The sequence below is a fragment of the Dama dama genome, chromosome 11 (assembly GCF_033118175.1).
Source record: "Dama dama isolate Ldn47 chromosome 11, ASM3311817v1, whole genome shotgun sequence".
NCBI classification, from domain to species: Eukaryota; Metazoa; Chordata; class Mammalia; order Artiodactyla; family Cervidae; genus Dama; species Dama dama.
The window spans coordinates 27,719,818-27,747,106 of NC_083691.1; the positions used below are offsets into that span (position 1 = coordinate 27,719,818).

At 39.3% G+C, this 27,289-nt stretch overlaps 1 protein-coding gene and 1 pseudogene across 7 annotated transcripts in view; both read right to left on the reverse strand.

Annotated features, from left to right (window-relative positions):
- LDAH (lipid droplet associated hydrolase) overlaps nt 1-27,289 on the reverse strand; it is a 90,644-nt gene that overhangs the window by 22,938 nt on the left and 40,417 nt on the right. For 4 of the 7 annotated variants that reach the window (XM_061154878.1, XM_061154879.1, XM_061154881.1 and 1 more), the window contains exon 5: nt 1,791-2,025. The exons of 2 other annotated variants lie outside the window; for them this stretch is intronic. In XM_061154878.1, coding sequence (XP_061010861.1) covers nt 1,791-2,025 — 235 coding nt within the window. Of the gene's footprint in view, nt 1-1,790; nt 2,026-10,421; nt 11,359-27,289 lie in introns of those variants that run through there. One more of the 7 variants, XM_061154882.1, reaches the window with a different exon arrangement.
- LOC133064216 (nuclear pore complex protein Nup88-like) lies at nt 4,254-6,032 on the reverse strand (annotated as a pseudogene).

Here is a 27,289-nt window from a genome sequence, read left to right on the forward strand (position 1 = left end):
TATATCTTTTCCCATTCTTTTACTTTCAACCTACCTATATGATTATGCTTTAACTATGTTTTCTGAAGATAGCATATACTCAGGTTATGTTTTTAAATTCATGTTGCCAATTTTTATCTTTTAATTGGTGCATTTTGACCATTTACTTTAATGTAACTATTGGTAATGTTAGAGCTTGTTTGCCATTTTATTATTTGTTTTCTGACAGCTATCTGTTTTCTCTTTCTCTATGTTCTTTCTCTGGCCTGTCTATGTGTTACTGAATGTTTTAGAATTCTATGTTGATTTACTTATAGTGTTTTTGTTTTTTTTTAAAAATGTCTCCTTATGTAGATTTTAAAGTGGTAATTCTAGGTATTCCACTGAGGGTGTCTGACTTACAGTCATTGCCATTTTCACTTACTAGGCTATTTCTTTCTCTTCTATGAGGGGAAAAATAAGGGGCTGGGCCAGTAGGTCCTCAAGGGACATCTCCAACCTCAATCTTTGGTGATTTTTATGACTGTTCCAAGCCTGGCTTCCCTTCTCCCTATCTTATCTTCCTCTGCCTTGCTAAGCCTATAATAAACAATAGGTGTTGGTAGAACATGGCTGGGGGGGCAAATCCATAAATACAGAAAATAGACTGAACTTTTTTGTGATGACTGCTTCTTGCTATTTAGGAAAACATGTCCCGCATAATCTGTGGGTGTATAACTGTAAGGGCAGGGGTGTGACTTGTTTCTGAATTCACTATGCACATGAAATTGTGGGAATCAATGTAGGTGAGCACCATAAACTTTAGACAGTAGTCCTGCTTTTATGCTTGACTGGAGCGAAGAGACTGCAGCAGCAGCTACAGTAAAAGGAAGCCTAACACAGTGGCATATTGCTGGAATTTGAACACTACCCACTAGTTGTGTGACTTCAGGCAAACCATGTAACTTCTCTGAACCTCAGTATCTTCATCTGTAAAATGGGGACAGGAATACCTGAACTTCATTAGTTCTTCTGAGGACTGTAGGTAAAAGCTTAGAACAGTCCTATTAGCTGCTGTTGCAATTGCTGCTGTATCATTCACTGGAGGCTTATTATAAATAAAATATCAGATAGGCACTTTGCATACATTATCACATTTAATCCTGTAATAATCTTTTGAGGTACAGGATATTATTATCTCCATTTTGTAGACTATGGAGGTAGCATAATTTTATTATTAAAATCATTTGTAAATATAGTATAAATTAGTACTAACTAAAAAGATAAATTACATTTAAAAATAACATCTGAAGCTAAACAGTAAAGTACCAAAAACATTCCCTGGCATATTCAGAAACTATAATCAGTAAAGCCTCCAATGCTATACTACCATGACTACTATTTATTACTTTTATAACTTAAATCTCTCCAAAAACTTCTAAAGAGCAAAGCAAAATCATAGTCTATTCACTCTATGGGGATGTTAGGCCTCGTTTCCTTGTGCTGATTTTTGTAGTTTATACACTGAGCTTAACAGGGAACACTGTGGATTCCTATAAGGACTCCATATATAGTAGATAGAGAAGAATTCTTTCTCGTTGTCTTGAAGCTACAGTAGAGAATCAGAAGGATAAGGTTTAAAATTAAAGCCTGATGAGGCTTCTCTGTCATTTAGAATATCCCTCACTATTTTCATTTTGTTTCTAGTTTTAAACTTTGGGGAGAAAAATATAACAAATAATACCTTGTTTGAGACTCACCTACTGTCTGAGGTTATTCTCTTAACACTTTCTGATATAAGAATAAACATACACATTTTAAAATGTGCTTACCAAGGCAGAACGGTTCCAACGTATTTAGACACGAAAATTCCCTCGGCATGTCCATCATTTGAAGGGCCATTCTGATCACCAAGGACTTGATTTTCTCAGGCCATGGTTTAAGCAGTAAGTAGCAAGGAACATAGAGAGCATAGCGAAGCCAGCACAAAAGAGGTGTGGCAAACCTGCCTTTGGGTGACTCAGACATTCGCTCAATTGTTGGAAAGAGCAGAATGGAGCGAATTACCTATAATAAAAAAAAAGTATTTTGATGAGAAGCTTTCCTAAGGGATAAGTTACTGCTTTCTCATTTCTTCTATATAATATCCACAAATGACTAGGTTTTAGAACATAGCTAACAATCTATTCAGACTGAGAAGTACCATCCACTGCCTTCTCAGCCCTCAACCAATCTGGGTAAGATATAAGGATGTCCCTCAAGTTGAAGGGGTTAATTTTCAGGATGAGGAGGAAGTCAGATACCTAGATAAATTCTTGAGCATGACAGCAACTCCCACTCCCCTTGAAGGATTGCTGAAAGTAGAAATGAATTTACCATTTTAGTGGTTTACCAATTTGACTAATGATGCCCAAAGAGATTAAAACTACAAAAAATATTCTAGTCAGAATTTCTTTTATTCATATTTGGAGATAGTTCACTTTTGAAAAGCTCATCTATTCTGTAACCTTACCAGCCAAAGATAATCTTCAATAGGACCATATGTACACATGCTGCTGCTGCTTAGTCACTTCAGTAATGTCCGACTCCGCACAACCCCACGGACTGTAGTCTGTCAGGCTCGTGTGTGTGTGTGTGTGTGTGTGTGTGTGTGTGTGTGTATTTACATAGGCTGTGCTGAGTCTTCTTGTTGCGTGGTTTTCTCTAGTTGTGGCAAGTGGGGGCTACTCTCCAGTTGTGATGTGCAGGCTTCTCATCGTGGTGGCTTCTCTTGTTGCGGAGCAGGGGCTCTAGGGCACAGGGGCTTCAGTAGCTGTGGTTCCCCAGGCTCTAGAGCACTGGCTCAGTAGCTGCGGCACAAGAACTCAGATGCTCCACAGCATATGGGATCTTCCCAGATCAGGAACTGAACCTGTGTCTCCCGCGTTGGCAGGTTGATTCTTTACCACTGAGTCACCAGGGAAGCTCAGGATAAAATATATTTTAAACAACTGATTCAACCTCAATAAAGCATGCATGCTCAGTTGCTCAGTCATGTCCAACTCTTTCTGACCCCATGGACTGTAGCCTGCCACACTCCTCTGTCCATGGAATTTTCCAGGCAAGAATACTGAAGCAGGTTGCCATTTCCTTCTCGAGGTGATCTTCCTGATCCAGGGATCGAACCTGTTTGTCTCCTGTACTGGCAGGCGGATTCTTTACCAGTGAGCCCCTTTTGAATCCATGGATAAGATTAGTGGCCTTAGAAGGACATACACCAGAGCTTGCACTCTTCCCAAAAGCATACAGAAAAGAGGTCTGGAGAACACACAGAGAGAAGATGGCCATCTGTAGGCCAGGAAGAAGTATCACCAAAAACTGACCATGCTGATATTGGGCTTCCAAACTAGAACTGAGAAAATAAATGTCCGTTGTTTAGGCCACCCAGTCTATGACATTTTGTTAGGCAGTTCGAGCAGACTAACACCTATCCCTTAATACCATAGTTAATTTTTGTCTGTTAGTGAACTTGATACAAATGTAATCATGCAGTGTGTTTTTATTTTACTTCCTTCAATCAACATTGTTTATAAGATCCATCTTTGTTAATGCATATAGAAATAGCTCATTACCTTTGCTACCTAGTTTTCCATTGTAAGAACACAACACAACTGATTTTACAGATAGATATCTGGGTTGTTACTAAAAAATATGCTGATATTTTTACACATGTCTCTTGGGCATATATTTCTGTTGACTATGTCATCTCAAAGTAGAAATATGAGGACATATGGCTGCACATGTTAGTTGCAGGGTTAGTAGGGAGTTCCAAATAGTTTTCCAAAGCACTTGTACCAGTGCACTCCCCTACCATCAGACATGGGCTTCCCTGGTGGCTCAGACGATAAAGAATCTGCCTGCAATGCAGGAGACCTGGGATCGATTCCTGGGTTGGTAAGATCCCCTGGAGAGGGGAATGGCAACCCACTCCAGTGTTCCTGCCTGAAGAATTCAATGGATAGAGGAACCTGTGAGGGTACAGTCCATAGGGTAGCAAAGAGTCACACACGACTGAGGGACTAAGTATACACACATACCATCAGACATTAGGGTTCATAGTGTTATATATCTGCATATTTGGTTCTGGCAAACCTTGTAATTATAATTGTAATTGACCAACCTGGTATTTGGAGGTGTTTCGTTATGGCTCTGATTTAAGGTTTTTGTCTTTTTATGTTTTGGGAACATTTTCTATATATCCTCTGAAAATGTCTTATTTAAGTCTCACATTGTTCTATCAGACTGTCTTTTTAAATTATTGATCTGTAGAAGGTACTTTTTAATCTAGATACCAGTCCTTTGTCCTGTTGTAGTTCTTGACTTGCCTGTTCATTCCTTTTCTTAAGGAATTCTTTTCTTTTACAGTTACGGTTCTCTGTCCTTGGTTTAAGAAATTCGTCTACAACCTCAAATCATGAAGATATTATTTTTTTTCATTCAAAAAATATTTTAGAAATTAGATTTTTTCAGAAATTAGATAATGCTACTTCTTATCTGTTCTACAATGTGGATTTAAGCCTTGGGCTGGGTTTAACTTTAGTTGTGAGTCTATTCCTTTGATTTTGGGCATCAGTGATTTACCATTTTTTGAGTATTTACATTCCTCCTTCTGGATGAACTGGATGTATTTCTCCTGGTAGGACCTGATAGTAAAGGTGGGGTTTTCTGGACTCAGTCTCTTTTTCACCTTCTACCATCGACAGTCTTTTTTCATAATAATCTATTTGATGGCACTGACCAAACCTTACATTGATCAGGTAACACCTGTCACTCTGCCTTCATGTCTCTCTCACTGATAGAACAGGGATTTGAGCGTAAAAACTGTGGAGGACCCTTCTTTCTAATCATATCTTCTTGTTTTCCCTTGGTCGTATCTAGCAGTTAAGGGCTTAGCTATTTCCTACAGGCTTTTCCTTTTCTCTCAACAATATCTGAGATCTTTTCATTGTTTCTTTTTCAGTCACAATAATCTGATCTCTTCTAGATGTCCTTCTCTGTCACCTAAGTAAGAATATACTGTTCCCTGAGGCCTGCGTGATGACTAAATAAAAGACGTTCTTTGGGAGCTGAGAACCACAGCCTTTTCAGATGATTTTTAAAATGCTGGATTGGTAACAACACGTTGCAAAATGCTAATGATGTGCTTTCTGAATGAACACTGAGTTTCTGCAACCTTGGCATCTTCTCAAGTACAAATCAGAGGAGAAGCTGGATAGACTGTACTGAATCAAGGCCTTATGGAGCATTCGTGGGTGCTTGTGATGCAGATCATTGTGGGTTCCAGAACATCAGGGATGATCCAGAGTCCTACCATCAGAGCCAGCTGCCTGCGTTTCAGTGGGTTTACACAAAGGTTATATATAGAGTCACACAAAGGTTACGGGGTCTCTGTGAAGTCTGACTGGATAAGAAAAGTCAGTTAAAGGAATCATTCTCCCTGGATGCCACTTCCAAAGTGAACTCCAACTCAATGCATTTGAACACAGAGGAGGAATGAGATCAGCTTTGGAATCCCAGGGCTTTACAGGTGTTTGGTCACCTTCTTCGTCCCCCTCTAGCATCACATAGGGATACAGAATTACTGACCCACCCATGATGACAACTGCATTGAGGACACAGGGTAAGCAGAGTACAGAGCACAAGCATCCCAGTGATAGTTATCATCAGTCTCAGGAAGTATCAGTAAAGAACCTAACAGCCTTCTGACATCTCTAGGGCTCCCGAACAGGTCTCCCTATTCTCATTGTCTACATATAGTAGGCAAGCTACTGCTTCACCTTCACCTTTCTGTCCAGAGATATTCTTCAGGACTGCTCCCAATGGTTCAAATAGGGCTGCTGTCTCTCTTAGACATGTGGAATATATCCTTCAGAGTGGCAAAAATTAAGAAATCTAACAATATACCAAGTACTACCGATGTGGATCAACAAGAACACTTATTATGGCATAATTGCTAGCCTTTCCTCTTCAGTTTTTGAAAGTACAATCACTTTGGTGGGTGTCTGGAGCTCCACACAGAAAATAAATTTCCTCATGTTGTCTAATGTTAACAGTTTGATTCAGGGCTCTAGCATTTCACTTGGATACCAAACAGCATGCTTTTTTAAGAGTCTGAGAGGGAGAAACAATAAAAAAATCTTTTAGCAACTGGAGAGGTGCTACAGTTAACCACTGACTTTATACCTTCAAATTCAGACTTCTTCCCCTGTCTTTTGGTAATTTTAGTGTCATGAGTCCTTTAATTCCCATAAGAGCTACAAATGTTCTGCTGGTCTTAGGGCTTGAGAGATTTCACACAGGGGTGGGTTTATATGGAGCAATCTTTGGTACTGAGAGAGGAAGGGCTTCATACTGCCCTGCAGGGTCCTCCCAGCTGAAGGGCTAAGAAGGACCTCCTTCCCCATTGCACAGAAGAGTTCTCCCTGGAGGCTGGAGAGCAGGTTTCTTTAGCAGCTGCAGTGGCAGCAAAGACAACTTCTGAGCTTCAGCTGGGCTCTCTTTTGTTAGTCCCACCTGGAGCTATAGGAACCTGATCTGGTAAGGAAGCCAGGTTGGCCACAGTACAGTCACTGCTGGCTCCTTGGCAGCCAGTGTTCTTCAGTAATATCTCCATGAGTTTGATGACCTAGTCTTTCACTTTTTCAGTCCATAATCTACCTGAAACCAATTTTTACGTGTAGTGTGAAATATGGGTCTAACAACTTTTTTCCATATGGAAACTCAATTGTTCCAGCACTATTACCTGCAAAGGCAGTCCTCCCCTGCTGTTCTGCTGTGACACTGCTGTAGCAAATCCTGTATGAGAAAGGTCCTTTCCTGGGCTCGCTAAGCTGTTCTATTGACCTACTTTTCTAACTCTGTGCCCAGAGCACAATGTCTTATTTACTAAAACTTTAGATTTTGGTATTCGGTAGAGTAAGTTAAACCCCATTTTCTTGCTCTTCAAAAGTGCCTTGAATATATTTGGCTCTCTGCATTGGATATAGATATGAGTTTCATTTATAAAAATATAATTATTAAGTAATTAAGAGATGATACTAGTAAGTTTCAAGTCCTATGGTGGGGTAGGAAAGACAGAAGATAATGAAAAAAGACTAGAAACTGCTGGAAGTGGAGCTGTAGCTCTAAAAGAGGTGTTTAGTGAAGCCTTCAGAGAAAGGTGACATTTATGCAAAGGCAGTTACGGAATGAGCAGAAGATATTTGGAAAAAGAGGTTTTCCGGGAGAGGGAAGAGTAAGTGCATAGGCCATAAGATAGAACCTAATTTGCTGCTTGAGAGAGACTTCTCTGGTGGTCCAGTGGCAGAGACTCTGTGCTCCCAATGCAGGGGGCCTGGTCAGGGAACTAAATCCCACATGCCACAAGTAAAGACATTGAGTGCTGCAACTAAGATCCAGTGCAGCCAAATAAATAAATAAATATTTTACAAAAAGAGAGAAGCAGGGAGGACAGCTGGAGCAGAGTGTCTGAGAGAAGAGCAGCTCAGTTGTGACCACCATAATCACAGGGGCAGCAGCGGATGGATGGTCTAACGGGCCTTTGGTTTCCACTCTGAGTCACTGAAAAGCTTTTGAAGGGTTTGACTTCCATCTCAATAAGATTACTTTGGCTATTGCATCCTTACTAGCATCCTAGAAGTACTGTATCCGTGAAATTTCTCAAGATTAAGAAAAAGTTAGAAATATTGGTGGCAAAGAGTCAGACATGACAGCGATTGAACAACAGAAATATTGTAAGGTAAAATGACTATTTTTGGTTTATGTTTAAAACATTAACAAAATCTCATGTATAAAAATAATAGCTAAACACCAACATGAAAAGAAATGTACTACACTTAACTAAAGAGAACTTTAAAATCCAAACGGACATTTGTTTTTCCATGGCAAAGGAAATATAAATTCTCCCACTAAGTTAACTGATCAATTCAATTCAGTCAATCCCAATTAAATACTAAATAAGATGATCCTTACTTTGAAATTTGACAAATTATATTAATGTTGATCTGGAGAATGAAATACATTAAACCTAGGAATTCTGAAAAAAAAGAGAAAGAGGGGAGATCAGCTTTACTGACAGTACACATTATGAAGCCGCGATAGTTAAAACTGTATGATCAGAAAAGGATCACACAGCTCAAAGGAACAGAAATGAGTCTAGAAACAGAGCTGAACATATACAGGAATTAAATTTATGATAAAGGTATCAGAGGAGGAGGGGAAAAAAAAGTTGATACATAAATGCAGGCAAATAGATGGGGAAACAATGAAAACAGTGACAGACTTTATTGTTTGGGGCTCCAAAATCACTGCAGATGGTGACTGCAGCCATAAAGTTAAAAGATGCTTGTTTTTGGAAGAAAAACTATGACCAACCTAGAGAGCATATTAAAAAGAAGAGATATTACTTTGCCAACAAAGGTCCATCTAGTCAGAGGTATGGTTTTTCCAGTAATCATGTATGGATCTGAGAACTGGACTATAAAGAAAGCTGAGCACCAAAGAATTGATGCTTTTGAACTGTGGTGTTGGAGAAGTCTCTTGAGAGTCCCTTGGACAGCAAGGAGATCCAAGCAGTCCATCCTAAAGGAAATCAGTCCTGAATATTAATTGGAAGGACTGATGCTTAAGCTGAAACTCGAATACTTTGGCCACCTGATGCAAAGAACTGATGCTGGGAAAGACTGAAGGCAAGAGGAGAAGGGGACGACAGAGGATGAAATGGTTGGATGGCTGACTCAATGAGACACGAGTTTGAGTAAATTCTGGGAGTTGGTGATGGACAGAGAAGCCTGGCGTGCTGCAGTCCATGGGGTCATAAAGAGTCGGACACGACTGAGTGACTGAACTGAACTGAAATGGCTGGGAAAACTGGAGAACAGAATTATTTAGAATAGCAAAAGACTGGAGATGAATGTCCATAATTATGATTGGTTACATAAACTATGATATATCTATCTAATGGAATACTATGGTATAATGAACATTAAGTAGATCTGCATGTGCTAATAATGAGGGTGTTCTAATTCTGTTTATTCTTTGAAATAAACTGGTTGGAATTGCGAGTAAAAGGGAATTAGCAAGCTTCAAAGGAAACATTCTAAGCCTTGGGGCTCATATGTTCTCTGGACTTTTTATCCTGAAATCACAAAGGTAATTCTGTTTGAAAATTAGACATCACTGAATAATGCAATCCCCACTAACTACAATTTAACAATTCAACTCCAATCTAATTTTTCCCTCCAAGTATCTTGTAACCATGTTAGTAAATAACCAAACCAACTACTATCAGGGACTTGGTTAAAAAAATAATTCTAGGGAATAACGTGAGGTCAGTACATTTAATCCTAACCCTCTAAACCTTCTGCATTTATAATGGCACCAGAGATAAGAGAAAATATTCAGAACTAGTCCTTTCAGGTGCTAAAAATTCTTCAGGAAAGTAAAACTAAATTGTGTTCTATTGTACTCTGCTCATAAAAGCAGGAAAATATGCTAAAACACATGACAAACATTTAAAATGGGAAAGTTAGAAAGAATTTTTTTTTTCCCCTGGCCAATCCACAGTAAGCCAGAACAATTAACTAATGAAAATAATCTGTTTTCCAAGAAGTCTGGTAAATGTGCTCTGTAAGGTAACTCATTGTTCATTTTAGTTTCAAGTTTATTCACTTCAAAATAACCAGCTTCCTTGTGTTTAATAAAATGTCCTCAAAGATTTAGAGAATATAAATGGTTAATACAGTTACTGTCATACTAAAACATGTACCATACAGATTCCATACTAGTTATGTAACCCACAGCACCTAAGGAACTTCGGACTGATCAAATCAGCTGGCAGAAACGGGAAGCAATTCATTACTTTGTATAAACGATCCATTACTGTGACCCGTGTTAAACAAAACTACATGCGAAGAAAAGCTCTAAAAATACACGAATAACTACAGGCTTACATTTTGTTGATCTGTATCAATAACAAGCTGAAATTTAAAGTACACTATGAAATCATGGGAATGTACTAAAACAATAAGGAAGTTCTAATGTGCACTCTGAATGCATCATTACCTCTTAAAAATATAAGAAGACCAAAGATTGTTTATCACAACTAATGTTTAGTTGACTAGGCTGGTTTTCCTCTCTTGCCTTTGGAGAGCAACAGTTATTACCTGTCGGGTGAAACTTAGACTTTTCCTACATATCGTGATGATAATTTCAATGAAATTTATAGTCCAAGTGTGATAGGGTAAGGCATAGTAATAAAAATTTCTTTTATTCATGGAGAAACCTATTGGCAAAAAAAAAAAGAAAATCACTGAGGTCAAGGAAATATACCTGATTTTATAACACAGCTGGGCAGAGAAAGTTTCCAAATTTGTGTACATAACAAAACATTTTCTTATGTTACTGTCTCATTAAAGAAAGAATTTCTAGGCTGGCCAATTCATTCTACTCTAAGGAAACATTTTCATATATTTCACATTCACACTTGAAATCTAACAGAGTCAACATTTGGTAATGAAGCACAACCACGTTTTCTTGACTAGTATAGGAAAGTAAATATACACGCTGGGACTTTTTATACAGGGTATGTTTGGGGGACTGGAGACAGTATTTTGATGTTTATTTTTCCTGAATTTATTATTATTATTAATGATTTTCCAGAAAGGAAGTTAGGAAACAATTTGACGAATAGCCATAAGGTAAGGAGCATGAAGTTCAGGTGTGGTTTGTATACAATTTGTTTCATAAAATAGGCATTTTATTTTTAAACAGAGTAAATTCTAAAAAAAAAAAAAAAATTCAATACACTTACACTGTTCAGATAGCTTATGACAGATGTACCCATTTTTCTGGAGTGCAGCAATGATGTCTATCTTTTATGACTAAATGAAGCCATGATGAACGGTACTTCAACATCTTAAGAAGAATGGCATCACTGCTACTTTCCCTATTTGCTTATCAGCTGAGCCCACTTGCTGTGATAATGGCAGGGTACTTCCTACCGTACAAGTTGAAAACAAGAACACATAGCACACAGCTTTTCCTTTCATATGACTGCCAACATCGTTAAGACATGTTAGAGAACATACAATAAAAACCAGGCAGCATTCAAAGATAAAGTTGCTAGTAGTCAAAACACAGACCTAGGAATAATCCTAGTTTATCTCTTCTCCCCAAAGGCCATGTTTTCCTCTCCTTGGGATAAGGCTATTCAGCTCACTGAATCATATCTTTGCAGTTTATGGCTTCTCGGGTGGCTCAGTGGTAAAGAATCCACTTGCCAACACAGGAGATGCAGGTTTGATCCCTGGGTCAGGAAGATCCTCTGGAGGAGGAAATGGCAACCCATTCCAGTATTCTTGCCTGAAAAAAAAATGGGGTCGCAAAGAGTTGGACACGACGGAGCAATTGAGCATGAGCATGATGCAGTTGATAAGCTGAAAATTCCATTCTATTTTACTGATCAAGAGCTTGCTTTTTTGAGATCTTATATTCTGTCTTAACAATTTCATACATCAGTAAGACAGGAATATGCCCCACAGCAGGAAGTGCTTAGAATAATAGCAGTAATGGTAGTTTACTATCTTCTAGGAACTATGCTAATGAATTTTATAATTTTATAATGTACATAATCTCATTTAATACGTAACCTTATCAAGTAAGTTTCTTTTTCCATAGATGAGAAAACTGAGATTTAGTTACAAAGTGATAAAGATGAATCCAAGCAGGGTAACTTCAGAGCACATTGTTGTTATTGTTTAGTTGCTAAGTCGTGTCTGACTCTTTGCGACCCCATGGACTGTAAACTGCCAGGCTCCTCTGTCCATGGAATTTTCCAGGCAAGAATACTGGAGCAGGTTATCATTTCCTCCTCCAGGAGATCTTCCTGATCCAGGGATTGAAACTGCGTCCCCTGCTTCAGTCCACTGAGCCACCTGGGAAGCCTATGGCATCCATTAATTACACCATATACTTGCAGACAAAAGAATTTCTTAATAATTATTATTGTTTGGTGATATAACTCTTTGTAGTTGAAACAACTGCTACCATTATTATTAGAGATAGGCCAACATTTACAAGTGTTCCAAACCATTCAACTTCAGAAATAACCCTAAATCCTAAGAAGGAAGACCCTTCAAAGTTGATACTGAAGACAAATTATGCCACTGCAATATTTTGCATAAGACAGATGACATTCATGAGACTGAGCACTTTTACTATTTTTCATTCATGTGAATTATATTCAGATCTTCTACGACAGATCTTTCTACACTTTAATTACCTGAATATAAAAAAAACAAAAAAAGTCATTTCATGCTTTTAATCTACATTTCAGGGCTGCAAATTACAAGGAACATTTGCATATCTGCATTGATATTTACATATGATTACACTTACACATTTGAAACACAGCTTCAAAATCTTCCTACAACCCATGCTTTTTAAGCTTCTGTCATTTTATACACTTCAGATTTATTTTATTTTGAATATAAAACGCTCTTCTCCTCTGTCCTACCAGGACAGGCCTGCATTCCTAAGCCTTTACACATTCTTACCAGCTCTTATTATGCTGCACCTGACATCCAAATATCACTAATTTATCAATTAAAAATGCCCCATGGTATCTGAAAATACTGCATGATGAAAATGGGAATCACATACTCTGTTACCAAGTTCAAATTTTAGTCACCAGCTTTAAAAAAAAAAAAATCGCTCACTTCAAAGGGCCATAATATATTTAACGAACTCTCAACTAGTTCAGGGGCTTCCCTGGTGGCTCAGAGGTTAAAGCGTCTGCCTGCAATGCGGGAGACCCAGGTTCAATCCCTGGGTCGGGAAGATCCCCTGGAGAAGGAAATGGCAACCCACTCCAGTATTCTTGCCTGGAGAATCCCATGGATGGAGGAGCCTGGTAGGCTACAGTCCATGGGGTCGCAAAGAGTCAGACACGACTGAGTGACTTCACTTTCACTTTCAACTAGTTCAGAGATATATACATTATATATACGTATACACATGCACACACAACACACATACACTGACTCTCCCCATTCCCTCATATACGTGTGTGTGTGTGTGTGTTTATAGGGGGGCAGGAGAGGGAGAGCAAGTAACAAAGAAAATGAGGTAAAATGATAACAGTAATTCAGGATGAAGTGTATATAGTGTTCTATGTACTATTCTTATTCTTGTAACTCTTTGGTAAGTTTAAAATTATTTCCATACAAGGTTATAAAAAACGAAGTACAGTCCACCACTGCCCTCTATCCCCCAGCCGTGGCACTTCTAATTCCTTTATCTTGCTCCACTGTTTTTATCAAGGTCGTCTCTCTCACCTTTGAACATAATAATTTCTATGTTCATTATCATCTCCCCCTGGCAGACTATGACCTCTAAGAGGGCAGGGCTTCTTTCCTGGTTCACGGGTGCCTTCAAGTCCCCACCAGGTACTCCATGACAGTGCAAGGACACAGCACACTGAACAAATGAAAGGCTGAGGGGCAGTGCCCCCAGGTCCACTGCCTCATCCAAGTACCCGCAAGCAACTCCCCTCCCCAGCCACAGTTCAGGGCTGGAGGTTTATTCTGTATGCAAGTTGAAGGAGAGAGCTTGCCAGGCGTAGGGAAAAGCAGGGGAAAGGGCTGTTCATGGAAAGGAGGTCTGAGGGAAAGCCCAACATGCATGCTGACACTTTCACCAGCCTCTCACACGGTCTCACTTCAATGATGATGCTTTCGGGCAGGAGATTTGAAGATTTTAGGGGAGAAACTGAAGGGCTCTAGAGAAAGAATGCACTGATAGTGACACTGGGAAATAACACCAAAAAAAAAAAGTCAGCACACCTATCCCATCACGCTGCTGTGAAGCTGCTTAGTTGACAAGGCCCACACCCACACAAACCTCCTAGGATTTCCGGTGCTTCATTCCTAAATGTGAACAGATAACAAAGGAATGTCAGACATTTGAGGAAGCTTCTATTATAGATCAATATAAGCAAAAGGTGATAAAGAAAATTTAGAATGAATAGAGACAATGCATGATACAGCAAAACCCCCAAAATTTGCTTTCCTCAGAGAGAGAGAAACACCCACAAAGTCAAAAAAGACTCCACAAAAAGGGAACAAGGAACAAGAAATTATCTGTATGAAGGCTGAAATCAAAAGTTTAATTAGATGGATTCCAAGATAAGGTTGGGAAATTATCCATTTCTCATCATACAGAACTTTATAAGAGTGAAAGATAAACAATGGAAAATGAAATCCATCAACAGAATCTTTTCTTAAGGTTTAACATGTGAACAATCAGAAAACAAGTAGGAAAAAAATATGAGAAAAGTTTTCAGGATGTAAGAATGCCAGTTTCCGGATTAAAAAGGATAAACAGCCCAAGGAATATCATCACAAAACATAGTAATGTGGATAAAGTGAAGATTCCAAAACTGTCCAGAGAAAAAACAGGTCACACGAAAAAAGAACTCAAAATGGCATACTTCTCAAGGGAAAGCTTGAAGAATGGGAAGCTAGGCAGAAGCAGTAATGGTGGTGATGGGGTGTGGGGATGGCAAACTAGCCTACTGCAGAGCCATCTGCCTGCCAAGAACAATTATAAAACCTGGAAAAAGTTTTTTAGGTTTTTTTTTTAAGTGTCTTTGGAAGTATCAAAGGCAGAAGAGACCTGGAGAGCCAAAATTCTAGAGACAAAGGAAATTCTGAGAAGTATGCTGAAACAGTTCTTAGTCATTTACCAATTTGCAGGCAATGGCTATACGGCCAAAAAATTGAAGAGTTTCTGGAAATCTTCTGTGGCTCAAGGGTCAAAATCTGGGCGTTTGGTGCCCATTAAAGAGAAGACATGCTGAGCTCTCAGTTCAGTTCAGCTCAGTCGCTCAGTCGTGTCCAACTCTTAGCGACCCCATGAATCGCAGCACGCCAGGCCTCCCTGTCCATCGCAAACTCCCGGAGTTTACTCAAACTTATGTCCATTGAGTCAGTGATGCCATCCAACAATCTCATCCTCTGTCGTCCCCTTCTCCTCCTGCCCCCAATCCCTCCCAGCATCAGGGTCTTTTCCAATGAGTCAACTCTTCACATCAGGTGGCCAAAGTATTGGAGTTTCAGCTTCAGCATCAGTCCTTCCAATGAACACCCAGGACTGATCTCCTTTAGGATGGACTGCTTGGATCTCCTTGCAGTCCAAGGGACTCTCAAGAGTCTTCTCCAACACCACAGTTCAAAAGTATCAATTTTGTGGCGCTCAGCTTTCTTCACAGTCCAACTCTCACATCCATACATGACTATTGGAAAAACCATAGCCTTGACTAGACGGACCTTTGTTGGCAAAGTAATGTTTCTGCTTTTTAATATGCTATCTAGGTTGGTCATAACTTTCCTTCCAAGGAGTAAGCGTCTTTTAATTTTATGGCTGCAATCACCATCTGCAGTGATTTTGGAGCCCCAAAAAATAAAGTCTGACACTGCTTCCACTGTTTCCCCATCTATTTCCCATGAAGTCATGGGACCAGATGCCATGATCTTAGTTTTCTGAATGTTGAGCTTTAAGCCCACTTTTTCACTCTCCTCTTTCCCTTTTATCAAGAGGCTTTTTAGTTCTTCACTTTCTGCCATAAGGGTGGTATCATCTGCATATCTGAAGTTATTGATATTTCTCCTGGCAATCTTGATTCCAGCTTGTGCTTCTTCCAGCCCGGCGTTTCCATGACGTACTCTACATATAAGTTAAATAAGCAGGGTGACAATATACAGCCTTGAGGTACTCCTTTTCCTATTTGGAACCAGTCTGTTGTTCCGTGTCCAGTTCTAACTGTTGCTTCCTGACCTGCAAATAGGTTTCTCAAGAGGCAGGTCAGGTGGTCTGGTATTCCCATCTCTTTCAGAATTTTCCACAGTTTATTGTGATCCACACAGTCAAAGGCTTTGGCATAGTCAATAAAGCAGAAATAGATGTTGCGCTGGCTGCGACGAACTGTGCAGAAGCGTGGCTGTGAGGAGCTACCCCTCGCCCAAGGTCAGGGGCGGCAGCCGAGAGGAGCAACCCCATGATCAAGAGCAGCGGCTATGCGGGCGCAGGAGGACCAAGAGGAGCTATTCCATGTTCAAGGTCAGGAGGGGCGGCCGTGAGGAGATACCCTCGTCCAAGGTAAGGAACAGCGGCTGTGCTTTGCTGGAGCAACCGTAAAGAGATACCCCACGTCCAAGGTAAGAAACCCAAGTAAGATGGTAGGTGCTGCAAGAGGGCATCAAAGAGCAGACACGCTGAAACCATAATCACAGAAAACTAGTCAATCTGATCACACAGACCACAACCTTGTCTAACTCAGTGAAACTAAACCATGCCATGTGGGGCCACCCAAGATGGACTGGTCATGGTGAAGAGGTCTGATAGAATGTGGTCCACTGGAGAAGGGAATGGCAAACCACTTTAGTATTCTTGCCTTGAGAACCCCATGAACAGTATGAAAAGGGCTCTCGGTAGGAACTACTAATTGGCTACCCCTTACAAGCAGTGGTGTACCGGGCCTCACAAAGATAGCCCTGATTCAGCCCCATTCCTCATCATATTAAAGTGACTGACCCTCATTATAACTGCTGTGCTAAGTCACTTCGGTCTCTTTGTGACTCTATGGGCCACAGCCTGCCAGGCTCCTCTATCTATGGGATTCTCCAGGCAAGTAGGCTGAAGTGGGGTGTCATGCCCTCCTCCAGGGGATCTTCCTGAGTCAGGGATCAAACCCGCGATTGAACCCAGGTCTCTTAAGTCTCCTGCATTGGCAGGTGGTTTCTTTACTGCTAGTGCCACCTGGGAAGCCTGACTATAACTGCTGCTGCTGCTGCTGCTAAGTCACTTCAGTCGTGTCTGACTCTGTGCGACCCCACGGACAGCAGCCCGTCAGGCTCCGCTGTCCCTGGGATTCTCCAGGCAAGAACACTGAAGTGGGTTGCCATTTCCTTCTCCAATGCATGAAAATGAAAAGTGAAAGTGAAGTCGCTCAGTCGTGTCCGACTCTTCGAGACCCCATGGACTGCAGCCCACCAGGCTCCTCCGTCCATGGGATTTTCCAGGCAAGAGTACTGGAGTGGGTTGCCATTGCCTTCTCCTGACTATAACTGCTAGTCAAAAGCAAAAGTAAATCCTCTCTGGAGGAAGACAGAAGCCTCATATTGTCTTAATAATTTTTCATATATCAATATAATGTCAGGTATTCAACTGAAGAAAAACTTAACAAGCAGAGATGGTTTATTTTCAGTGTCAAGTTGTCTGGGTCATGGGGTTAGCAGATATTTGGTCAAACATTATTCTGGGTGTGTCTAGGCTGTTTTGGATGAGATAACATTTGTGTCAGTAAGACCTAGTAAAGCAGACTGTCCTCCTCAATGTTAGTGAGCCTCACCCCATCAGTTGAAGGTCTGAGGAAAACAGAGAGGTTGAGTAAGAGAGAATTCCTTTGGCTTGCTGACTGTCTTTGAGCTGGGACATTGGCTTTTTCCTATCTTTGGACTCCAACCGAAATACTGGCTCTTCCTCGGTCTTGAGTTGGCCTGTGTTTGGACTCAAAACTTACACCATCAGCTCTCCTGGGTCTCCAGTTTACTGACTCCAGTTTTTAGGACTTGTCAGCCTCCATAACTGTGTTAGCCAATTCCTTATAGTTAGTCACTTTCTATTGGTTCTGTATCTCTAGAGAACCCTAATATACAAACATACTGAGGAACAAGACAACATAACTGAAAACAAAGAAGGAGAAAGCAGAAAAGAAACTTATAAGACACTTCAACAATGGAATTATCAGATACAGTTTTCATTTATTTTTATTTCAAATATGTCATCTCTGAATTCTTACTTTTTAAGAATAAAATTGTACTTTAAAACACTGTTGACAGTTCAAAGGAGAAAGTCAGACATGAACTTCAAAATAACTGTGATTAACATGATCACAAAATTAAGTGACAAGATGTAGAATTTTAGGAAACAGTAACTATGAAAACAATAAAATGGAAATTCTGTAAGCAAAAAATAGAATGAATGAAACTGAGAATTCAACAGATGGATTTAAAAGAAGTATGTTCATAGCTGAAGAGAGGGTTACTGAACTAGAAAATAGGAAAGAACAGCCAGATTGAAGCAGCGAGAGAAAAAAAGTTACTATGTGAAAGTAATATCTCAATTTAAAAAATAAGCTCAAAAATCTAATAGGGAGAATCATGTAAATATTCAACACCTATAATGCAAGTTGGAATACACAAGAATTTTGAGAAAAAGGGTTATAAAGGAAGGACAGTAAAAATGACTGGGAAGAATCACGAAAGAGTTCACAAAGAAGTGTGCATTGAGATGACTTGAAATGGTGGATAGAAGCCATCTGTTAGGTGTGGTAGGAAAAATAGGAAGTGGACATATGAGTTATTAATACGAGATAATAATAGTTAGGAGGGAGTACTAAGTATGTACAGGGCAGGAGTAGGGACTATGACCAAAGGGGACAAGTTGAGGCCACCTCCCTCAGAGGACCTTGAGAATTTCCCTGGCACCCTGATGATCAGAATCAGCCCCAAGATTTTATGAAATCACTTCTGAAATCCAAGTCACTCAGCATTCATACGACATGACTGAAGGCCCTCTGCAGTAGGCACAAGAAGCTCCTCAGCACTTTTCTGAGGGTAGCAAGTTATGAAAGAGGAAAAGGTTGACTCTCTAACACTCAGCTTGACTTACACAGAAGTGCCCACAACTATGCGGGTGAGGAGATACAATTATTGGTTGCAGTGGAGTTTCTGGACCGTCTACAGACTTCATTTGTGTGTTGTTTCCTCTGGTCTCTGTGTGACTGACAATGGGAAATTATTTACTGTCTGGTTTCCGAGGAACAGGTTGTCAGAAACGATGCTGGCCTTCAGTCTTTATCCATTTGTCAGTATATCTCCCCAATACCTGATAAAATCTAGCTTCTTTCCAACCAAACACAATTGGTCTGAACTGGCTCAGATCGTCAGATCTCAAAACAACCACATTTCGTTCTTGTGAAGCATCTTTCATTTAGTTCCTGCTAGGCTTTTTCCACTTCAGGGAATTTTTTGAGGCCTACATTGCATATTGTTCACAGATTTTCCACAATAGCAAGAAGGGAGGGTAGACCAGCCTCATGCACACAGGGAAACCATATTAAGGAGTCTTTTCCTTTCTTAACCATCACATTCATAGTTCTCATCTCCACAAACTGACAGACCTGCAAAGAATCTTCTGACTGGAATAAACAATAGCCACAAAAAACCAATTTCACAGAATTTTGCTCATCTGTTTCCACTTTCTTCTATGTTATCTCTTCACTGACTGCTAAGCTCCATCCACTGGGGCTCAGAATCTGTTCTTCTGTGAACATCCAGTTCATTGGCATAATAAGGTCTGAACGTAGCAAGGCATGAGCTATGCTTTTCAGACCTGTATCCATCCAACTGCCAGGTTATTCACAAAGACAACAACTTTGACTTAGTATGTGCCACTTGCTTGCTCACACCCCAGGGCCTCTTAAAGTCCTAGCCATTATGAAACTTACAGTCTGATGAGATGTGAAATAGGTCTCCTTCACCCCAGCAGTAGGATTGAACAATGATGCTGATCCCAACCTATGATTTTGTTATCACATTGAAAAATTAATAACAATCATGAGGCAAGCCAACAAGATATATACCAATCCACAACCCAAATTATTTTGTGAAGGGGGAGAAGGCAGGGTTTATTTAAAAAAAAAAAAGAATTGCAAGGAATGGAAAAAGCCTAACTAATTGAGTGGAGTTCAGTTCAGCTCAGTTCAGTCGCTCAGTCATGTCTGACTCTTTACGACTCCAAGGACTGCAGCACGCCAGGCTTCCCTGTCCATCACCAACTCCTGGAGCTTGCTCAAACTGAATGGAGTAGGATGAGTTAAAAAGCTAGGATGGCTGCCACTGCTGAAGATGCTACTGCTGACTGAGAGCTGCTATTGGTTTCAGGGGTGGGTTTTCCTGCAGAGAAACCATGAAGTTGATGCTACCCTTTCTTTCCCCCTGTGATTGTTATCTCTTGCTGTGGAACAAGTTACCAAAAACTTTACCTCTCTGAACTAACTTTATGTTATGAAGTCATAAAATCAAACTGCTTTTTAAAAAAGGAAAGAATATATATAACCATTAAATTATTACAAAAATATGTGCCATTAAAAGAAAATTTTAAGGGTGAAAATCACTCCAAAACACAACACTCAAACACAACCTCTGTATTCATTTTCAAGCTTTTAAATGCATGTTATCTCTTGATATATAGTTGTGCTCTACATTCTCTTTCTTGTTACAGCATCCTTAATATTCTACAACTATCTTTCATGTCTTAGAATGTCTTTTGAAAATATACTTTTAAAAACTGCACATTCCATATTCAAACTTTCCCTCATAGTTGGACATTAGGATGTTTACAATTTTTGATACAATAAATAATATTTGTATATGAGTGTGTTCTTTACTTTTGAGATTAGTTTCTTAATATAGATTCCAAAGAAAAGAATTAGTAGGCTCAAAGGCTATGAACACTTTTCATAGGAATTTTTTTTTTCTGGTAATACATGATCATTGTAAAAAGTAGAAACAATATAGTCTCCACTTCCTATACACCCTTACTTCTACTGCCCCCAGAGACAACCACTGTAAGCCACATGGTATTTACCTGTTCAGACTTTCTAAAAATGCATACAGTGGTAGACATACACAACGGTGAACTTTTTCTTTAAAATACTGTAATAGCAGCAACTCATTTTGATAACTGTTGAGGTACATTCATCAAACATCAAGTACTACCATAGTCAATAGGGTCACTATTAACTACTACCATACACTAGTTTATTAAGCACTGTGTCATACATTGTGCTAAGTACACATTTCGGGGTAGACTTTATTCTAACTCTTCCTTAGTGAATTATCTGTACATGTCCTTTGTACCTTTATCTGAGAAGCTGCTGTTCTTTTTCCTGATGTCCGCAAATTCTTTTATAATAATAAGACCAGTTAGTGGCTGAGAACATGGATTCTGGAGTCAAACAAATGTGGGTTCAAATTCTAGCATATGCCCGATAAGCTGTCTAACTTTGAACAAGTTACTTCTGTCCTTCTAAGTCTCAGTTTTATCATGTATAAAATGGGAAAAGAATAGCCTCCTTCAAGAGCTGTTGAAAGAATTAAGCAAGGTTCTTAAATTTAATTATAGTAATATATAAATAATTATAGTAAAATGGCTAATAAGAATTCAATCTTTAATTATACTAAATATCTACAAGGGAATTAGATATCTTAAATACATCCTAATAAATAACAGTACACTTAAAAAAATTTTTTTCCCTTACCTTCCTGAAATTTACAAATGTAGTAACTTTTATGATTGGAAAGAAAAGCCTTTAATTCAAAGAAAGGACTCACAAACCAACTGTAAAACAGCATTCTGGGGACTAAGAAGATCTGAATATGATAATACCATTAATTTTGTTAGGTGTGATGACATGGTAGTTATATAAGAAAAAAAATCCTTCTTAAAAGATGCACAGTGAAGTTTTTAAGGGTGAAATATGAGGGCTTTAATTTATCTGAAAATATCTGAAGAAAAATAATAGGTAAAGAGAAAATATTAGTAGCTATGTTAATTCAGATAATGGCTATCTGGATATTTATTATACATTTTTTTTCATTAGAAATTTTTCATAATAAAACTTTTAAGTGATCAATTTTAAAAGACATCTCTTTTTCCTTTCCATTAATATTAGTTTAGATGATAATATTCACACTTCTACCAAAATGGACTGCAACTGAAGAATACACCTTAAACTGCTTAAACACCCCTCCCAGGCTATGCCTAAGTTTCAACCTTACAAGCTGGGGCACCAGTGATTAGATAAAGGTCCTCTTCTGTCACCAGAAGAATATTCTCAAAATTTGTTACAATGCCACATATATAATTACTTCATTGCCTAAACATATAGACAGTGGAGTTTGCTGGAATGCAGGGAGTCTCTGTGAAGCATATGACTGAGAACTTACACAGAGAAGCAGGGCTTAAATCAGCATCCACTGACAGACCTCTGCCACCTTGCTGCTTAAATCTTGGAACTTAAGACTTCAAAGAAATGAGAATGAAATACAGTCCCATTCCAGGCCTGAATCATTGAAATGAGAAAATCTGTCATGGTAATGCTGTTTCCCTGTATCGACACCTTTACTTAAGGGGACTAGCTGTACTTGTGGATAAGATCCTAGGTGCAAAGAACTAGAACACATGAAATACAGAAAAGAAGATGTTTCTTTTAGAGAACTTGATAAATATTCCTCCTGCTTCCCAGGAATGATATGAGAAGACAGAGATGGCATGTCATGAAAAGACCAAGTACAGCTTTAATTGTCCATAACATCTTGAACATTCTACATTCCAAGCTTTTGAAGAAAGTTCTAGTTCTCAAACTAGAGCATCCACCAGAATCACCTGCATGCGTGTGGGCTTAGTCATGTCCAACTCTTTGTGACCCAAGGACTGTAGCCCGCCAGGTTCCTCTGTCCATGGGATTGTCCAGGCAAGAATACTGGAGTGGTAGCCATTTCCTTCTCCACAGGATCTTCCTGACCCAAGGATAGAAGCCAGGTCTCCTGCATTGCAGGCAGATTCTTTACCATCTGAGCTACCAGGGAAACCCCAGAATCACCTACAGTACTTGTTAAAAACACCGATTGGTGGTTCCAGGCCTAGAGTTTAACATTCTTAAGTGGTGCCGAATAATTTGCATTTCTATCCAATCCCTGATGATGCTGATACTGCTTTGAGAACTGCTGGCTCAGAGAGATGAATCTAAAGACTTATGTCATCAAATATATTCTACTCACAACTACTCCTAGACCAAGAAGAGTGCTTAGTTGCTCAGGAGCGTCTCTTTGCAAGTATATGGACTGTAGCAGCCAGGCTCCTCTCTCCATGGAATTTTCCAGGCAAGAATACTGCAGTGTGTTGCCATTTTCTCCTCCAGGGGATCTTCCCAACCCAGGGATCAAAACTTTATCTCCTGACTCTCCTGCATTGGCAGGCCAATTTTTTACCACTGAGCCACCTGGGAAGCCCCAGGAAGAGGTGGTGATAAAATGTGTTTAAGCAGTAAATGTAAGGCTTTCTCTGGCTAGTATCCACTTCACTTCTTCTGCTCTATCTGTAGTAAGACAGTAAACATATCTCACTAACTCCTAATATATACCGAACTTTTAAGAGGATGCGGAGAATTTTCCATATCTGATAGTCTATCATGGACCACAAATACTAAAATGACTCAACTTTTAAATCTGAAAAGTGTTCAGAAACTCTCAGATGAAATGCATTAGATAAAGTACTAAGTATTAACATGCATGAAGAATGTTCTATTATAAACTCCTGTTTTCACTTTCTTGCAGCTTTCCAAAAAATTAGCCCTTTGTGGTGAAATTTTCCATGCTTGGTTTCAGCCCAAAGGTGATTTTTTTTTTTTTTTTTTGCAAAGTTTGAGAAAAATATATTAAATAGTTTTTGAGTTATGAAAAGATGAAAAAAGCCCACACAATTTTTCCACTTTGAAAGCAATTTCAGGATCTTTTCTTTTAATATGCAGATAACTGAAAAATGGCTGAAGCTGAAACTTTCCAAATGTCTAGTTTTCAACAAGGCAGTCTGTGGGTAATTCTGAAAAGACAACGTGTGTGTGTGTGAACACATAAACAGACAACAAATATGTATTTAAAATATACATACATGATTAGAAAAATAGCATTTCATCATACTCTGCACAAACCTTCCCCAGAATAGGGGGTTTATAAGAGTCTTTCACAAGCCAGAGTAGTTGTTGACTGCCTGACCCCTGTGGTTTTCTTGCACCGGGGTTCACTAATGGGTCATGTAGGCACAACTGTAGAACTACTGTGCACTGTATTTGCAGAATCTTCCAATTCCCTTCACATTCTATCCTTCCTTTTGCCCCAGCTCAATTCTAGGTTTCTGCTTCACTGTCTTTAGAGTTTAATTTCTGCCCTTGCCTGTGCCTTAGTACCAACTCCCTTGATCTTCCATGATGCAGACATTCAGCCATATCCTTGCTTCTCCCAATTCTTACTTCCCTCAAAAGCATTCATCCACCTCCCACTAAAACCCTCCTTGTGTACTTGAAGAACTCAAGTCTTAAATAAATAACAGTTGAAACCTTAAGTTTAGGTCAAATAGGTTTTGATGGTTTGTCAAAGTAACTTGCTCTAATTATTTATAATCGTTAACTTTCCTAACTAACTCACCTGAAGGCCAATGACAGGAAAGCTAGAGAACAGAATATAAAGTCCTAGTTTTGCCATTTAGTAGCTAACTAACATATGGATAAGACATAACTGCTTGGAACTTTGTTCTCCTTACCTGCAAAATGGGAAAAGATTGGGTTGTTAATAACTTTGTTACACGTGAACATGTTTTGTAAATTTCAAATGAATGTTGGATAAACTGTATTAGTAATGAAAGTAAGTTCAATTTTTAACTGTTTCAAGTTTCTGGGCTCAAATGAAGAACCAAGCCCAAGGCACAAAAACCCTTTTGCAAGGATATGAAGATTGAGAAAAATCCAAGTATTCAAGTGTGTAGGCTTCAAGGACAAAGAGGAGGAACTCTGTTCAAATAAACATTTCTATTTCATCTTCAGCATCTCTCTCTCTGCATGGGCTATTCCCACCAGCAGATTCTCTCCCACTTACAGGGAAAAGATGTTTCCTTGACCAACTTGTTCCTTATCATCTTATCTTCTCCACTTCACCGGCCAATTCCTGGATCACTTAACTTTCTTCAACCTCCTTCTCCCATTATTTCACTAAAAATGTTCTCTTCTAGGTTATCAATGACCTTCCAATTACCAATACCAGAAGCTTTAATTTTTCCTTCTCTTCAACTGTAGTTACACTCAACTGCTTTACCTTATTCCAGTTATCTACTCCTACCTAACACACCATCCTCAAATGTGTTGTTTCTGATTCTGTGGGTCAGGAATTCAAACAGGGCTCAGCTAGACTTTGGCTCCACATGGCATAGACTTGGGTCACTTACTAGGCTGCTTCCCATAGCAGATGGAAAGTTTAAGAAGGTTTCACTCACTTCTGGGGCCTCATGATCCCCTTCTGTGTGGCCAGCCTGGGCTTCCTCATAATTTGGTGGTCTCAGGGTTGCTAAACTTCTAATTTGGCATTTGGCTTCCAAGAGGGACAAAATGGAAGCTCCCAGTCCCCTTAAAGCTGGGCTTGGAAGTACCAGAACATCATCTCCTCTGTATCCCATTGGTGAAGCCAGATCACTTACCCAGCCCAAATTCAAAGGGGAAGGGAAGGAGACTCACCTCCTGAGAAAGGAATGGCAAAGAATCTATGATCATCTTTAATCTACCACATACCTATGCCTTTCCAGACATTCTCCTTTCTCTTTTCTTTTTTTTTTTTCCTTTCTCTTTTCTTCACTTCTGTGGCATAACCTAGTCGAGGTTAATGACCTTCAAGTTTCTTACCTTGACCCACAATAAGATATACATTCTATATTGTAACCTAGGATTTCAACACATACTCATAAAAAGTGAAATAAACATTCCACAATACATACCTTTATAACAATAAAATTAATATTTTCTATTCTATTTTTACTTTTATTATTTTTAAATGCCGTTTTATTGTTTACAAACATATGTTTCCCTTCTCTGAAGAGGATTGTATTCCATGGCCTCCCTGCTGGCAGACTTGTTCATGTGACTTTCTCTGTCCAGTGTAGCATGAGGAGTGACAAATGTCACTTCCAGGCAGGGGTTTTAAAATGCAAAGTGTGGCTCACTATTTCCTCTTTATTCTCTGCCATGAGAAGCTATCTCATCAACCTGCTTTCTGGAATAAGAGTGCATGGAGAGAGTGACACGAGGGCAGCCTATCCTCAAAGAGTGATAAACAAATCTTTATTGTTAAAAGCCACTGACACTGTGTTACCAAGGCATAGTATACTGGATCTTGACTAATCCACAGGCTCCAACCACTGAAGTGAATTCAAGATCCACTAATGGATTGCAGCCAATTGTCTGGAAAATTATTATAAATTTTGCCTTTTTCTCTGCTTCCTCCTCTCCATCCTCCTTTCCACCAAATGAAATCACTTTCCTAATATACATCTATGACCTGTTTCTTTTCTCTCTTTAACAATGTCCCTGGGTGAATCCTGTCTATTGTCTTCATTATTTCTCATCTGAACTAGCCAACTTGCCTAGTCACTTGGCTGTTCACTTTTGATTCTATACTCTCTCTCCATTTCATTTTCTTTTCACTGAGAAGTTAATTTACCCAATGCATGACTATTATTATCACAGGTCCTTCAGTGGCTCCATGCTGTCCAGAAAATAGAGTCCAAACTCTCTTGGACTTGCACTCTATCAGCCTAGGTTCTCCTGCCCCACTGCTCCCTTCATGCACACTGAGCTGCATCCAAATCTGACCACCTACAGCGCCCAGGGATAAAAACCGTTTCTCTCTCTCGGTCTCTTCCCCCCCACGCCAATAGATTTCCTACTGCTTAGAATGGATAGCAACTCCCACCGTGCCCCAAAAACCCCATCAGATTCTATTTCTAAATACTGACTCATCCTTCCTCTGCTCAAACACCTGTTCTTCAATGATGCTTTTGTTTGATCTTCTCAGTTAGAAGTCACCTCTCTTTTCAAAACACTCAGAGCCTCATGATACTTCATTTTGCCTTCTGCTTATCAATTAATCTAGGGACAGGAGTCTTGACAACAGTTACTTTGAGAAAGGAATTATCTCCTACTCTTCCCCCACCTCTGGATTATCTTGACTGTTGAACACAACTTAGTGTAATCATATAAATGTTTCTCATGAGCATGTCTAACTGCAGACAAGCAAGGTTCACCAGAATAGTGTAAGTATACCATAAGTTCAATGATCTCATTTCTTTCAGAGTATTTGAATTTATTTTTTTCCTAACTTAGATGAAATGTACTTCTGATTCAACACACAGATGAGATGATCCAACATGCTATTTTAACTCTTGGTAAAGTTTTTCAAGCTTCTTAGCTGTACTTGTGGTGTGTTTTGAGTATCTCACTAAAATACTAAAATTTTGATTATCTACATACATCACTGGGGTACTTATACTAGACCAAAGAAAGTCAGCTATTTCATTATTTCTCTAAGAAATGTCAAAATCCATTTACTTAATTTTGCCAGTTTTACTC